Source organism: Nerophis ophidion, linkage group LG13, assembly GCF_033978795.1.
Source record: "Nerophis ophidion isolate RoL-2023_Sa linkage group LG13, RoL_Noph_v1.0, whole genome shotgun sequence".
Classification (NCBI taxonomy): domain Eukaryota; kingdom Metazoa; phylum Chordata; class Actinopteri; order Syngnathiformes; family Syngnathidae; genus Nerophis; species Nerophis ophidion.
Window position 1 is genome coordinate 51,445,088 of NC_084623.1, and position 15,779 is coordinate 51,460,866.

Here is a 15,779-nt window from a genome sequence, read left to right on the forward strand (position 1 = left end):
AAGTCGGGGTCCACGTTAATCAATTCATGGTAAACATGACGTACACGTTTGTTTACTTATGGACTAAGTACATCATATCAAAATATGATTCTTAGTTTTTGTTCTATTTAGGGTCCAATAAGCCCAAATAGCCAAGAGTAATTTAAAGAAAGCATGTAAACAAACAGCTTGGGCCTTAAAGGTTAATTCTGGATCAATTCATAATTTTTCCCCCCATTTTTTTTTTTTTAAATAAATATGTTTATATTAGAAATCGATTTTATTATCATCGATTTAGGCCATCTTTGCAAAAATCACACCTCAGCGGCCGGGAAAAGCTTTTGTAAGCTTTAACTTGTCTTGAAAAGGGTTTATGATCACTTTTATACCAAGCAATATATTTGGGAAATTTGCAAAGTGAGACCTTTTTTTACATAGGAGCATGTTTTCAAAAATGATTGTAATCATGCAGAAAAATAGTACATTTATAACAATTTAATTGGCACATTTTTATATTTATTTTATATTTTTATTTATATATATTTTTTAAAACACTGCAATTTTTTTCATTTAAATTGTCAGCATAATTTAATGTAAAAAATGATAATAATAATAATCAGTTACATAAATTCTGTGTAAAAAAAAAAAAGACACAAACTACTGCTAGTAAATGAAGACTGTTTCAGATCTGGCCAATGAGGTGTCAAGTTTGAGGTCACATGACACAAATATCATGACAGTGTAGGACAACAAATATTTTTACACTGAATTTTTCTGTACTGAATTTTTTTGACGCTGAATTTTTACACACTGAATTTTAATAAACTTAAATTTGTAACACATATTTTGCACTCGTGAAATTCAACAAAATTGTCATAATTTGAAAAAAAATCAGTTGACAAATTGCAGATGTAAAAAACAGAAATACAGTGTCCAAAAAAATATTTTGTAAAAAAAGACACAAATTAACGTCCATGCTGCCTCCTTTGATGAAAATCCTAATTTTACAGGAGGAGCAGGAGCAGGGTTCGGAACAGGAGGATTAGGAGGAGGAGGAGGAGCTGGTTTAGTACCAGGAGGCGGTGGACAATATCCTGGTGCTGCTGCAAAAGCTGCTAAATACGGTACAGTACTTAAACACTGTTGGATTCATTAATGATCATTTCAACTTGAACAGCTTGCTTGATGCATTTTTTGGGGGGGCTTACAGGAGGAGCAGGGGCAGGATTAGGGACGGGAGTCTACGGGGCCACAGGAGGACTTGGAGCTGGTTCAGTTCCAGGACAATATCCTGGTGCCGCTGCAAAAGCGGCCAAATATGGTACAGACAACATAAAGTGCACACTCTGCAACATTTATACTGTCAGGTTCAAACACTGATGACATCTATTAAACAAGACAAGAAGCAAAGAATTAAACAGAGACAGAATTCAATTTGGCTCAATTTGAGGAGAGACGCCTGGAGACTGCACCCTGGTACTGTGTCTCAGCACGCTCTGCCAAAAGATTACACGTCTCCTGACCACATGGCGACAGCTGCTTTGAAAGGGACGGGGTCGTAAACAGCCATCGCCTTTGATTACAAAACAGTTCAGAAGAAAAAGTCGGTTAAAAAAAGAGGTTGTAGAAGAGTTAAAACAAAAGGTCACAAAAGAGTTCGTAAAAGAGTTAAAAAAAAAGAGGTAATAAAAGAGTTCAAAAAAGCGGTGCCTGGAGAGAAGTCAGGCCCTGCTTCCTCTCCGCTTTGTAGTTCTTGGGACACGACAATATCTTTCTGTTGATTACAATACATGAAAGAAACAGAACACCTTCATGTTGCTTCCCATCCTACACAGTGGAGTTTTACAAGCCTTCTTCTTGGTAGTTTCAAAGACATCTATTAAACAAGACAAGAAGCAAAGAATTAAACAGAGACAAAATTCAATTTGGCTAAATTTGAGGAGAGACGCCTGGAGACTGTACCCTTGTACAGTGACTCAGCACGCTCTGCCAAAAGATTACACGTTTCCTTCTTTTATTTGGACCTTCCCTGACCACATGGAGACAGCTGCTTCGAAAGGGGCGGGGTCATAAACAGCCATCGCCTTTGAGTACGAAACAGTTCAGAAGAAAAAGTCGGTTCAAAAAAGAGGTCGTAAAAGAGTTAAAAGAAAAGGTCACAAAAAAGTTTTTAAAAAGCGGTGCCTGGAGGGGAGTCAGGCCCTGCTTCCTCTCCGCTTTGTAGTTCTTGGGACACGACAATATCTTTCTATTAATTACAATACATGAAAGAAACAGAACACCTTCATGTTGCTTCCCATCCTACACAGTGGAGTTTTACAAGCCTTCTTTTTGATAGGTTCAAAGACATCTATTAAACAAGACAAGAAGCAAAGAATTAAACAGAGACAGAATTCAATTTGGCTCAATTTGAGGAGAGACGCCTGGAGACTGTACCCTTGTACAGTGACTCAGCATGGTCTGCCAAAAGATTGCACAACTCCTTCTTTTACTTGGACCTTTCCTGACCACATGGGAACAGCTGCTTCGAAAGGGGCGGGGTCATAAACAGCCATCGCCTTTGATTACGAAACAGTTCAGAAGAAAAAGTCGGTTCAAAAAAGAGGTCGTAAAAGAGTTAAAAGAAAAGGTCACAAAATAGTTCAAAAAGAGGTTTGTAAAAGAGTTTAAAAAAAGAGGTCATAAAGAGTTTTAAAAAGCGGTGCCTGGAGGGGAGTCAGGCTCTGCTTCCTCCCCGCTTTGTAGTTCTTGGGACACGACAATATCTTTCTGATGATTACAATACATGAAAGAAACAGAACACCTTCATGTTGCTTCCCATCCTACACAGTGGAGTTTTACAAGCCTTCTTCTTGGTAGGTTCAAAGACATCTATTAAACAAGACAAGAAGCAAAGAATTAAACAGAGACAGAATTCAATTTGGCTCAATTTGAAGAGAGACGCCTGGAGACTGTACCCTTGTACAGTGTCACAGCACGCTCTGCCAAAAGATTGCACAACTCCTTCTTTTACTTGGACCTTTCCTGACCACATGGCAACAGCTGCTTCGAAAGGGGCGGGGTCATAAACAGCCATCGCCTTTGATTACGAAACAGTTCAGAAGAAAAAGTCGGTTCAAAAAAGAGGTCGGAAAAGAGTACGAAAAAAGAGGTCGGAAAAGAGTTCAAAAGTAGGTTCGTACAACAGTTAAAAAAAGCGGTGCCTGGAGGGGAGTCAGGCCCTGCTTCCTCTCCGCTTTGTAGTTCTTGGGACAAGACAATATATTTCTGTGTATTACAATTCATGTTGCTTCCCATCCTACACAGTGGAGTTTTACAAGCCTTCTTCTTGGTAGTTTCAAAGACATCTATTAAACAAGACAAGAAGCAAAGAATTAAACAGAGACAGAATTCAATTTGGCTCAATTTGAGGAGAGACGCCTACACTCTCTAATTATCATTGCATTTTCAACATGTTACTCCCCTTTACTTTTGCGTTCCAGGAGCAGGGTTTGGAACAGGAGGACTTGGTGGAATAGGAACAGGAGGCGGAGTACCAGGTGGAGGACAATATCCTGCCGCTGCTGCAAAAGCTGCCAAATATGGTACCGTACATTTTTTTTACAAACAATAAACATACGTCATTTTAGCTTTATGGAAAAATATACAAAATGTTGGATATAGAGAACATACAAACAGTTTATTAATTGAGTCAGAAATATTAAAGTTTGATGATTCGGTAAAATTGAAAACTGCTAAAATGATGTTGAAAGCAAATTAGAAACAATCATTCTTCTCAACTAAAGAGGAGAAATATAACCTTGGAGCAAAATAATTTAAAATATTTGTATGCGCCGTACAACACTTAGAACCTTTAGTATGTGGAGTTAAATGATGGAATGAATTAAGTAAAGAAGTTAAAAATTTTACTGATGTGGTCCAGTTTAAGAGACTGTTGAAATGATTAGTGCTTACAAAGTACAAAGAAGAAGAATTATGAGAAACACTTTTAACCTTATTCTTCATCTTCGTATGTTTATCATGACCAACTTAACTATATAATATAAAACTGTTGTTTTACTCATTCACGGATGTCATTTTACTATTAAAAAAAGTCCAAAAATAATGTACGTATATATTTGTAAACGCTCTGAAGTGGGAATGGCGTTTGGATTAAATAAGCTTTTCTTCTTTCTACTCCTTTTCCGACATGATGTAAAGTGAAAGGATGTGAAATTGCGTGACAAATTCTGCTGTAAAGTCTGTTCATGTTCGAAATCAATCAATATTTATTTAGATAGCCCTAAATCACAAGTGTCTCAAAGGGCTGCACAAGCCACAACGACATCCTCGGTTCAGCGCCCACATAAGGGCAAGGAAAAACTCACAACCCAGTGGGACGTCGATGAGAATGACTATGAGAAACCTTGGAAAGGACTGCAAATGCGGGCAACACCCCCGGCCATAGTGGATCTAACATAATACTGAGAGTCCAGTCCATAGTGGATCTAACATAATAGTGACAGTCCAGTCCAGAGTGGATCTAACATAATAGTGAGAGTCCAGACCATAGTGGATCTAACATAATAGTGACAGTCCAGTCCATAGTGGATCTAACATAATAGTGAGAGTCCCATCCATAGTGGATCCAACATAATAGTGAGAGTCCAGACCATAGTGGATCTAACATAATAGTGAGAGTCCCATCCATAGTGGATCTAACATAATAGTGAGAGTCCAGACCATAGTGGATCTAACATAATAGTGGGAGTCCAGTCCATAGTGGATCTAACATAATAGTGGGAGTCCAGTCCATAGTGGATTTAACATAATAGTTGGAGTCCAGTCCATAGTGGATCTAACATAATAGTGAGAGTCCCGTCCATAGTGGATCTAACATAATAGTGAGAGTCCAGTCCATAGTGGATCTAACATAATAGTGAGAGTCCAGTCCATAGTGGATCTAACATAATAGTGAGAGTCCAGTCCATAGTGGATCTAACATAATAGTTGGAGTCCAGTCCATAGTGGATCTAACATAATAGTGAGAGTCCCGTCCATAGTGGATCTAACATAGTAGTGAGAGTCCAGTCCATAGTGGGACCAGCAGGCCCCACTATGGACAGGACTATGGACTGCCACTATGGAAATAAACTAAAGACAGAAAGAAAGACATATGAGTTGTTTGGATTGTCTTTGCAGGAGGAGCAGGAGCAGGGTTCGGAGGAGGAACTGGTTTCGGACCAGGAGCTGGTTTAGGACCAGGAGGATTCCGAGGTGGACAATACCCTGGTGCTGCTGCAAAAGCTGCCAAATATGGTACAGGAAATGATACAAATAATACACGTAAACTAGCATATGTACAGTATGTTATTGTAGTTTTTAGAATAAAATCAATAATATGTTTGCAGGTGGAGCAGGAGCAGGGTTAGGAGGAGGAGGAGCTGGTTTAGGACCAGGAGCTGGTTTGGTACCAGGAGGAGTCGCAGGTGGACAATACCCTGGCGCTGCGGCAAAAGCTGCTAAATATGGTACAGGAAATAATAGAAACAATGCACGTAAACTAGTATATGTACAGTATGTTATTGTAGTTTTAAGAATAAAATCAATTATATGTTTGCAGGAGGAGCAGGAGCAGGGTTAGGAGGAGGAGGAGGAGCTGGTTTAGGACCAGGAACAGGACTGGGAGGAACAGGAGTAGGGAGAGGACCAGGAGGAGTCGCAGGTGGACAATACCCTGGTGCTGCGGCAAAAGCTGCCAAATATGGTACAGGAAATAATAGAACTAACAAATGGTATTTATTAGAGATGTGAAGTTTGTGAACGAAGCAAGTCTTTTGAACTGCTCTTTTAAGTTAGGAACCGGATAGGAACCGATTTACAGTTGCAAGCCGTTCGTTTTCTTCATGCACGTGCAGAGACTGCATCACCCAACTGGCAACTGGAGTGTCAGGTTCAAACACTGATGACATCGACTAATCAGACAAGTAGCAAGGAACCATGCAGAGACAGAGTTCAATTTAGTTCATGAGGAGAACGCATGGAGCTGCACACTTAGTCACAGTCTCGCCCTACGCTCTAAGGTACAGCTCCCGCGTCCTTCTATTTATTCAGGAGTTCCACAGTCAACATCAGTGAGGCTGCCTCTAAAAGGAGTGGTCGCATATATCATGCAAAGCAGGTCCAGTACGCACAATACGTGACGAAATGTGCTGAGGGCCTTGTGATTTCCTTGTTTCTGCTTCGTCTGCGTGCTGTTGTCTTATCTTCATTGAGGTCCTTGAAGTCCTTAGCTGTTAGCAGGCTAAAACGAAGATAACATCTGTGGCTGAGGCCACCCCTCAGACAAGAAGTTTTGTCCTTGCACAGATAGAAAAATGCAGCTTGAGCACAATAGCTAATAACTATAGCAACAGACGTTAATCATACTAAAGTTTGTGTGATGATATATATATTGTAGGAGGACCAGGAGCAGGGATAGGAACAGGATTGGGAGTAGGAGGAGCTGGTTTGGTACCAGGAGGAGTCGCAGGTGGACATTATCCTGGTGCTGCGGCAAAAGCTGCCAAATATGGTACAGTACATAATAGAACTAACAAATGGTATTTATTAGAGATGTGAAGTTTGTGAACGAAGCAAGTCTTTTGAACAGCTCTTTTAAAGTGAACGATAGGAACCGATTTACAGTTGCAAGCCGTTCGTTTTTTTTTCATGCACGTGCAGATACTGCGGTCACCCAACTGGCAACTGGGGTAGGAAAGAAGTCAAAGAAAACTAAGCATTTGGATTCACTTTTTTTTAATTCCTTTTTAAAATGCATTTATTGGTATTCTTTGGATTCACTTTTCTGGTTCATTGCTCTAAATAGCTAAAGCGTACACACACTTAGCTAGGTACTGAGTCAAGTCAAAAGTCGTAACGATTGTCACACACGCACAAGGCGTGTTTAAATTTGACCTCTGCATTTGACCCATCACCCTTATTCATCCCCCTGGGAGGTGAGGGGAGCAGTGAGCAGCAGCGGTGGCCACGCTCGGGAATCATTTTTGGTGATTTAACCCCCAATTCCAACCCTTGATGCTGAGTGCCAAGCAGGGAGGTAATTGTTATAGTCTTTGGTATGACTCGGCCGGGATTTGAACTCACGACCTTCCAGTCTCAGGGCGGACACTCTAAACCACTAGGCCACTGCGCTGAACAAAAAAACTACAGTTTGGTATTAACATTTTTACATTTTGGGAATTCCGGGTTTTCCAAAGCCCTACTTTACCTCTCTCCATTAGACCCTTTCCCTTGTTCAACCCCTGGGAGGTGAGGGGAGCAGGTAGCAGCAGCGTCGGCCACGCTCGAGAATCATTTTTGGTGATTTAACCCCCAATTCCAACCCTTGATACTAAGTACCAAGCAGGGAGGTAGTGGCTCCCATTTTTATAGTCTTTGGTATGACTCGGCCGGGATTTGAACTCACGACCTTCCAGTCTCAGGGCGGACACTCTTAACCACTAGGCCACTGAGCTGAAATAAAAAATTAAAGTTCGGTATTAACATTTTTACATTCTGGGAATTCCGGGTTTTCCAAAGCCCTATTTTACCTCTCTCCATTAGACCCTTCCCCTTGTTCATCCCCTGGGAGGTGAGGGGAGCAGTGAGCAGCAGCGGTGGCCACGCTCGAGAATCATTTTTGGTGATTTAACCCCCAATTCCAGCCCTTGATACTGAGTATCAAGCAGGGGGGTAATGGCTCCCATTTTTATAGTCTTTGGTATGACTCGGCCGGGGTTGGAACTCACGACCTTCCAGTCTTAGGGCGGACACTCTTAACCACTAGGCCACTGAGCTGAAATAAAAAATTAAAGTTTGGTATTAACATTTTTACATTCTGGGAATTCCGGGTTTTCCAAAGCCCTACTTTACCTCTCTCCATTACACCCTTTCCCTTGTTCATCCCCTGGGAGGTGAGGGGAGCAGTGAGCAGCAGCGGCGGCCACGCTCGAGAATCCTTTTTGGTGATTTAACCCCCAATTCCAACCCTTGATACTGAGTATCAAGCAGGGAGGTAGTGGCTCCCATTTTTATAGTCTTTGGTATGACTCGGCCGGGGTTGGAACTCACGACCTTCCACTCTTAACCACTAGGCCACTGAGCTGAACAAATAAACTAAAGTTTGGTATTAACATTTTTACATTCTGGGAATTCCATCTTACAGGAGAGTGTTCACAGTCCACATTTTTCAGCCAAATCGAACCAACCTTAAAAACATTTCCTCTTAGTTGGGACAACAAATTTTCCTTTTTTTCCTCTGCACAAATTCCCACTTTTCCCCAAATTCCTGAAAAACTAATTCTCAATTCCAACTATGTCGATATTTTTCAACCCATTCGAAAAGTTCCAACAGAAGCCCATTCATATCTACTAGAACAAAGGTGCTACTATCAGTTTTGCTGAAAATCACAAATTTCCATGAAATTCCCATTTAAATGAAAGAACATATTAACATAGTAGTTCTACAATGCCATCCATCCATCCATTTTTTGCCGCTTATTCCCGTTCGGGGTCGCGGGGGGCGCTGGCGCCTATCTCAGCTACAATCGGGCGGAAGGCGGGGTACACCCTGGACAAGTCGCCACCTCATCGCAGGGCCAACACAGATAGACAGACAACATTCACACTCACATTCACACACTAGGGCCAATTTAGTGTTGCCAATCAACCTATCCCCAGGTGCATGTCTTTGGAAGTGGGAGGAAGCCGGAGTACCCGGAGGGAACCCACGCATTCACGGGGAGAACATGCAAACTCCACACAGAAAGATCCCGAGCCTGGATTTGAACCCAGGACTGCAGGACCTTCGTATTGTTCATTCTCAAAATTTTGCCCCATTTTATGACCCAATTCGGATTTTTCAACCATCCACACGCATGGTTGAAAGAGCCGATGTTTTCTTTCCAACAACAGTTTTCTCTACTAGAACGTGACTTTTCAGCCACGTTTATATCTTCCTCCCCCTCTGCTCTCGACAATTTACTGTTAAAGACTACAGATGATTAGATTAACACGAACCACCTGTGAAATGTAATCACCTGCCAGCTGTGTCTCGCCGTCAACGCATGCCTTGCCCCCCGTCTGATGGTGCTCTGTCTTCAGCACCACGGACAGAGGCGGTGACCTTTGCTCCCGCAGGCGCGCTGACCACACTCTCTCGCCCTATATTCTGCATATCCCACATTTCCCATTTGATTTTTGAACATCCAGGACATTCAAAACAAGTTTTCCCTTCCCCAAATTTCCAGAATTTTCAGAAATGTCTCCCTCTAAACAGCACAATGGCTTTCTTGAACTGATTTATTCTCAGGCTCCTTTTTCTTTCAAATTCACCGTGAAAACTGTCATAAATAAAGCATGTTACAAACGTAAAAATAATAACAGGCACAGCATGTGGATCAAACATTTTAGCAAGTAAAATACCAACAAATGACAAACAAATACCTCGTTGGCCTGCATGCTTCTTTTAAGAGGAAATTGTGATCTTCTGGCTCTTACAGCCCAAACGCCTTGTGACACTTTTTATTCTTTGTTACTATCAGTCGCTCTCTTCCACCCTTCTCATTGCATCAAAGAAAATGTGTACTCATACACGGAAGTAGCTTCCTTACATCCGTCCGTCGACAGACCAAACGAGACACTTCAAAATAAAAGTATGCCCGCAAACTTAACAAAAAGGCATGAAATGACATTTTTAACCATAGTAACTAAATAAAGCCTTCTTATATAGGCGGTATAGCTCGGCTGGTAGAGTGGCCGTGCCGGCAACTTGAGGGTTGCAGGTTCGATTCCCACTTGTGCCATCCCGGTTACTGCCGTTGTGTCCTTGGGCAAGACACTTTACCCACCTGCTCCCAGTGCCACCCACACTGGTTCAAATGTAACTTAGATATTGGGTTTCACTATGTAAAGCGCTTTCAGAAGAACGAGGAAATTACAGCCATGGCGACGCCGTCTGTAATAGAGTGATTCTATGTTGAATGTTGCCATCTCCTGGTGAATGTTGGCTATAACGTTATGGGGTTGCTTTTTGATTGGCTAACGATTTACGCGGTGTGGTGCACTTGACGGCAAGTGACTCTCGCCAGTACGGCATGCAAATGGCAGAACAAAGGTTACTCAAATAGTGAAAGGTAAGTGTTTTTGTTTTTTTTAGTAACCAGCAAGCACAGTACAGTTAGTAGAACAACTGTTTTTATTACTGTGTATTTGATAGGGGCCGTCTGATATAGGGTGTCACTATGTAAAGCGCTTTGAGTCACTTGAGAAAAGCGCTATATAAATATAATTCACTTCACTTATGAACTTTTATGCTTTTGATTTGAATTCCCTTTTAGAGAAATAAAACACATTATAATAATTATTAATAGCAACATTTACACCCTATATTCTGCATATCCCACATTTCTCATCCGATTTTTGAACATCCAGACACTCCGCTCGACCAGGACATTCAAGCCAGCATGATTCCCGGTTTAGAAAATTCCCTGATTACTAGGGATCCACCTCCATTAAAATGAATGGGCAATATACAAACCTCTCCATATACCACAAAACATAATATGTATCAATATTATTATTATTATTGTCATTACAATCATTAAAAAACGTTTTATTACTTTAAATATGAATTCATTGTGCGTTATAGGAGTTGGAGGACTGGGAGGAGCAGGAACAGGAGCTGGTTTGGTACCAGGTGGAGTCGGAGCTGGACAATACCCTGGTGCTGCTGCAAAAGCGGCCAAATATGGTACTCTACTTAATAGAAAGTATACATATAGTGTTTGTGTCGGGTACCGGTAGTTATTTTAAACTCCACAATATTTACAGGGGTTGCTGGACCAGGGGCAGGGTTTGGAGCCGGAGGACAAGGAGGAGCTGGTTTGCTACCAGGAGGAGTTGGAGGTGGACAATACCCTGGCGCTGCGGCAAAAGCTGCCAAATATGGTACAGGAAATAATAGAAACAATGCACGTAAACTAGTATATGTACAGTATGTTTTTGTAGTTTTTAGAATAAAATCAATAATATGTTTGCAGGTGGAGCAGGAGCAGGGTTAGGAGGAGGAAGAGGAGCTGGTTTGGGACCAGGAGGAGTTGGAGGTGGACAATACCCTGGTGCTGCGGCAAAAGCTGCTAAATATGGTACAGTACATAATAGAAACAATGTACGTAAACTAGTATATTGATTGATTGATCGATTGATTGATTGATACTTTTATTAGTAGATTGCACAGTACAGTACATATTCCGTACAATTGACCACTAAATGGTAACACCCGAATAAGTTTTTCAACTTGTTTAAGTCGGGGTCCACGTTAATCAAATCATGGTACAAATATATACTATCAACATAATACAGTCATCACACAAGTTAATCATCATAGTATGTACATTGAATTACTTACATTATTTACAATCCGGGGGGTGGGATGAGGAGCTTTGGTTGATATCAGAACTTCAGTCATCAACAATTGCATCAACAGAGAAATGTGGACATTGAAACAGTGTAGGTCTTATTTAGTAGGATATGTACAGCCAGCAGAGAACATAGTGAGTTCACATAGCATAAGAACAAGTATATACATTAGAAGTACATTTGAGTTGTTTATAATCCGGGGAGATGGGATGTGAATGGAGGAGGGTATTAGTAAAGTGTTGAAGTTGCCTGGAGGTGTTGTTTTAGAGCGCTTTTGAAGGAATATAGAGATGCACTTACTTTTATACCTGTTGGGAGTGCATTCCACATTGATGTGGCATAGAAAGAGAATGAGTTAAGACCTTTGTTGGATCGAAATCTGGGTTTAACGTGGTTTGTGGAGCTCCCCCTGGTGTTGTGGTTATGGCAGTCATTTACGTTAAGGAAGTAATTTGACATGTACTTCGGTATCAAGGAGGTGTAGCGGATTTTATAGACTAGGCTCAGTGCAAGTTGTTTTACTCTGTCCTCCACCCTGAGCCGGCCCACTTTGGAGAAGTGGGTTGGATTGAGGTGTGATCTGGGGTGGAGGTCTAAAAGTAACCGGATTAGCTTATTCTGGGATGTTTGGAGTCTAGATTTGAGGGTTTTGGAGGTGCTGGGGTACCAGGAGGTGCAAGCGTAATCGAAGAAGGGTTGAATGAGAGTTCCCGCTAGAATGCTCAAGGTGCTTTTGTTGACCAGAGAGGAGATTCTGTCGAGGAATCTCGTTCTTTGGTTGACCTTTTTGATCACCTTGGTTGCCATTTTATCACAGGAAAGATTAGCCTCTAGAATGGAACCTAGGTAGGTGATCTCATCCTTCCTGGTGATAACAATGTCACTTACTTTTACACCTGTTGGGAGTGCATTCCACATTGATGTGGCATAGAAAGAGAATGAGTTAAGACCTTTGTTGGATCGAAATCTGGGTTTAACGTGGTTTGTGGAGCTCCCCCTGGTGTTGTGGTTATGGCGGTCATTTACGTTAAGGAAGTAATTTGACATGTACTTCGGCATCAAGGAGGTGTAGCGGATTTTATAGACTAGGCTCAGTGCAAGTTGTTTGACTCTGTCCTCCACCCTGAGCCAGCCCACTTTGGAGAAGTGGGTTGGATTGAGGTGTGATCTGGGGTGGATGTCTAAAAGTAACCGGATTAGCTTATTCTGGGATGTTTGGAGTCTAGATTTGAGGGTTTTGGAGGTGCTGGGGTACCAGGAGGTGCAAGCGTAATCGAAGAAGGGTTGAATGAGAGTTCCCGCTAGAATCCTCAAGGTGCTTTTGTTGACCAGAGAGGAGATTCTGTCGAGGAATCTCGTTCTTTGGTTGACCTTTTTGATCACCTTGGTTGCCATTTTATCACAGGAAAGATTAGCCTCTAGAATGGAACCTAGGTAGGTGATCTCATCCTTCCTGGTGATAACAATGTCACTTACTTTTACACTTGTTGGGAGTGCATTCCACATTGATGTGGCATAGAAAGAGAATGAGTTAAGACCTTTGTTGGATCGAAATCTGGGTTTAACGTGGTTTGTGGAGCTCCCCCAGGTGTTGTGGTTATGGCGGTCATTTACGTTAAGGAAGTAGTTTGACATGTACTTCGGCATCAAGGAGGTGTAGCGGATTTTATAAACTAGGCTCAGTGCAAGTTGTTTGACTCTGTCCTCCACCCTGAGCCGGCCCACTTTGGAGAAGTGGGTTGGATTGAGGTGTGATCTGGGGTGGAGGTCTAAAAGTAACCGGATTAGCTTATTCTGGGATGTTTGGAGTCTAGATTTGAGGGTTTTGGAGGTGCTGGGGTACCAGGAGGTGCAAGCGTAATCGAAGAAGGGTTGAATGAGAGTTCCCGCTAGAATCTTCAAGGTGCTTTTGTTGACCAGAGAGGAGATTCTGTAGAGGAATCTCGTTCTTTGGTTGACCTTTTTGATCACCTTGGTTGCCATTTTATCACAGGAAAGATTAGCCTCTAGAATGGAACCTAGGTAGGTGATCTCACCTTTCCTGGTGATAACAATGTCACCCACTTTTATAGTGAAGTCACTGACCTTCTTAAGTTTGATATGGGACCCAAATAGGATGGATTCCGTTTTACCTAAGTGTATGGATAGCTTGTTGTCAGCGAGCCAGGTGCAAATATTGAGGAGTTCAGCACTGAGGATTTGTTCCACCTGTGACTTGTCCTTGCCGGATACCAGCAGGGCCGAGTCATCCTTAAACAGGAACAATTCACAGTGGCATGCTGATGGCATGTCATTCACGTATATTAGGAACAGTAAAGGTCCTAGTATACTGCCTTGGGGGACTCCACAGCTTACTGAGAGGGGAGGGGACATGGTGCCGTTCACCTCTACCACCTGTTTCCTCCCCTCCAAGTAAGATTGCATCCAGCTTGATGAGGTTTCGTCGAATCCGATTGCTCGGAGCTTATCCAACAGTATAGCGTGGTTAATGCTGTCAAAGGCCTTCTGAATGTCCAGCATGACCATATGTACAGTATGTTATTGTAGTTTTTTGAATAAAATCAATAATACGTTTGCAGGTGGAGCAGGAGCAGGGTTAGGAGGAGGAGGAGGAGCTGGTTTGGGACCAGGAGCTGGTTTGGGACCAGGAGGAGTTGGAGGTGGACAATACCCTGGTGCTGCGGCAAAAGCTGCTAAATATGGTACAGTACATAAATAAAATGTACACATGGGGAATTGTGTGTGTGTGTGTACAGTTGGCAACAACATGATTTCTTTGAGAACAGGAGCAGGGTTAGGAACAGGAAGCCTTGGGGGAACAGGAGTAGGCGGAGGAGCCGGTTTATTACCGGGAGGTGGACAATATCCTGGTGCTGCTGCCAAAGCGGCCAAATATGGTACAGTGAAATCTGCACAAGCATTATTTTTAATATTACATTATAAATGGTCATGTTTCCTCTACCTGAATTATGATGTACAGGGGGAGCAGGAGCAGGGTTAGGAGGCGGAGGACTGGGAGGAGCAGGAACAGGAGCTGGTTTAGTACCAGGAGGAGTCGGAGGCGGACAATACCCTGGTGCTGCTGCAAAAGCTGCTAAATATGGTACTGTGAATAATACTAACAATACATTTGTTGTCACTTGTGTGGAATAATATTTTGACTGATCTTAATATTTGGCTACAGGGCCTGCTGGTCCAGGATTTGGAACAGGAGGACAAGGAGGAACTGGACCAGGAGTAGGAGGAGCTGGTTTGGTACCGGGAGGAGTCGGAGGCGGACAATACCCTGGTGCTGCTGCAAAAGCTGCTAAATATGGTACAGGACATAAATAGTATACACATGTTTTCATGTGTGTAGAACTGGCAACAACAATGTTTTATTGATCTTTGCAGACACAGCAGGAGCAGGGTTAGGAGGCGCAGGACTGGGAGGAGCAGGAACCGGAGCTGGTTTGGTACCAGGAGGAGTCGGAGGTGGACAATACCCTGGTGCTGCGGCAAAAGCTGCCAAATATGGTACAGGAAATAAATAGTATACTTACATGTGTACAGTTGGCACCAATATGAATTATTAATTTTACAGCTGAAGCAGGGTTAGGAACAGGAGGATTTAGGGGAACAGGAGTGGGAGGAGGAGCTGGTTTAGTATTTTATTTTTATGAATTAAGTAATGTTTATGACAACCTTTTTCCAAAACACAACATAGAATGTGAGATATAACAGAATAATGCATACATTTATCATTTGTTTTCAAAACGCTGACAAAAAAGTGGGGCCCCAAAAATTTACTCTGGGACCCCATTTGTATGACTTGATGGGGTCCCCGGGACCCAATTTAGAAAATTCCTAGCGTCAACATTGATGGGAGTATTGGGGCGTGCAAAACACAGCCGGTTCTAATACTAATCAAATATTATCCCGGGTCCCAAAGATAATTAATTTGCGGGCCGGATCTGACCCGCGGGCCTTGACTTTGACACGTAGGGTTTAGGCAATACTTTCCGTTCTTTTATTTCGTTTATAACTGTTGGTTCTCATCAATGAACGTTACATTTAATTGCAGTATCTAATATACAAACCTCGTTTCCATATGAGTTGGGAAATTGTGTTAGATGTAAATATAAACAGAATACAATGATTTGCAAATAATAATTAACTTAGAATTTCATGGCTGCAACACGCGCCAAAGTAGTTGGGAAAGGGCATGTTCACCACTGTGTTACATCACCTTTTCTTTTAACAACACTCAATAAACGTTTGGGAACTGAGGAAACTAATTGTTGAAGCTTTGAAAGTGGAATTCTCTCCCATTCTTGTTTTATGTAGAGCTTCAGTCTTTCAACAGTCCGGCGTCGCCGCTG

At 42.2% G+C, this 15,779-nt stretch overlaps 1 protein-coding gene across 1 annotated transcript in view; it reads left to right on the forward strand.

Annotated features, from left to right (window-relative positions):
- Nucleotides 1–15,779, forward strand: part of elna (elastin a) — a 62,640-nt gene that overhangs the window by 11,715 nt on the left and 35,146 nt on the right. The window contains exons 10-23 of the mRNA XM_061918132.1: nt 990–1,103; nt 1,190–1,300; nt 3,462–3,563; nt 5,161–5,277; nt 5,370–5,489; nt 5,582–5,725; nt 10,649–10,750; nt 10,831–10,947; nt 11,040–11,144; nt 13,998–14,120; nt 14,205–14,315; nt 14,399–14,521; nt 14,603–14,734; nt 14,812–14,934. Of these exons, the coding sequence (XP_061774116.1) occupies nt 990–1,103; nt 1,190–1,300; nt 3,462–3,563; nt 5,161–5,277; nt 5,370–5,489; nt 5,582–5,725; nt 10,649–10,750; nt 10,831–10,947; nt 11,040–11,144; nt 13,998–14,120; nt 14,205–14,315; nt 14,399–14,521; nt 14,603–14,734; nt 14,812–14,934 (1,644 nt within the window). The remainder of the gene's footprint in view (nt 1–989; nt 1,104–1,189; nt 1,301–3,461; nt 3,564–5,160; nt 5,278–5,369; nt 5,490–5,581; nt 5,726–10,648; nt 10,751–10,830; nt 10,948–11,039; nt 11,145–13,997; nt 14,121–14,204; nt 14,316–14,398; nt 14,522–14,602; nt 14,735–14,811; nt 14,935–15,779) is intronic.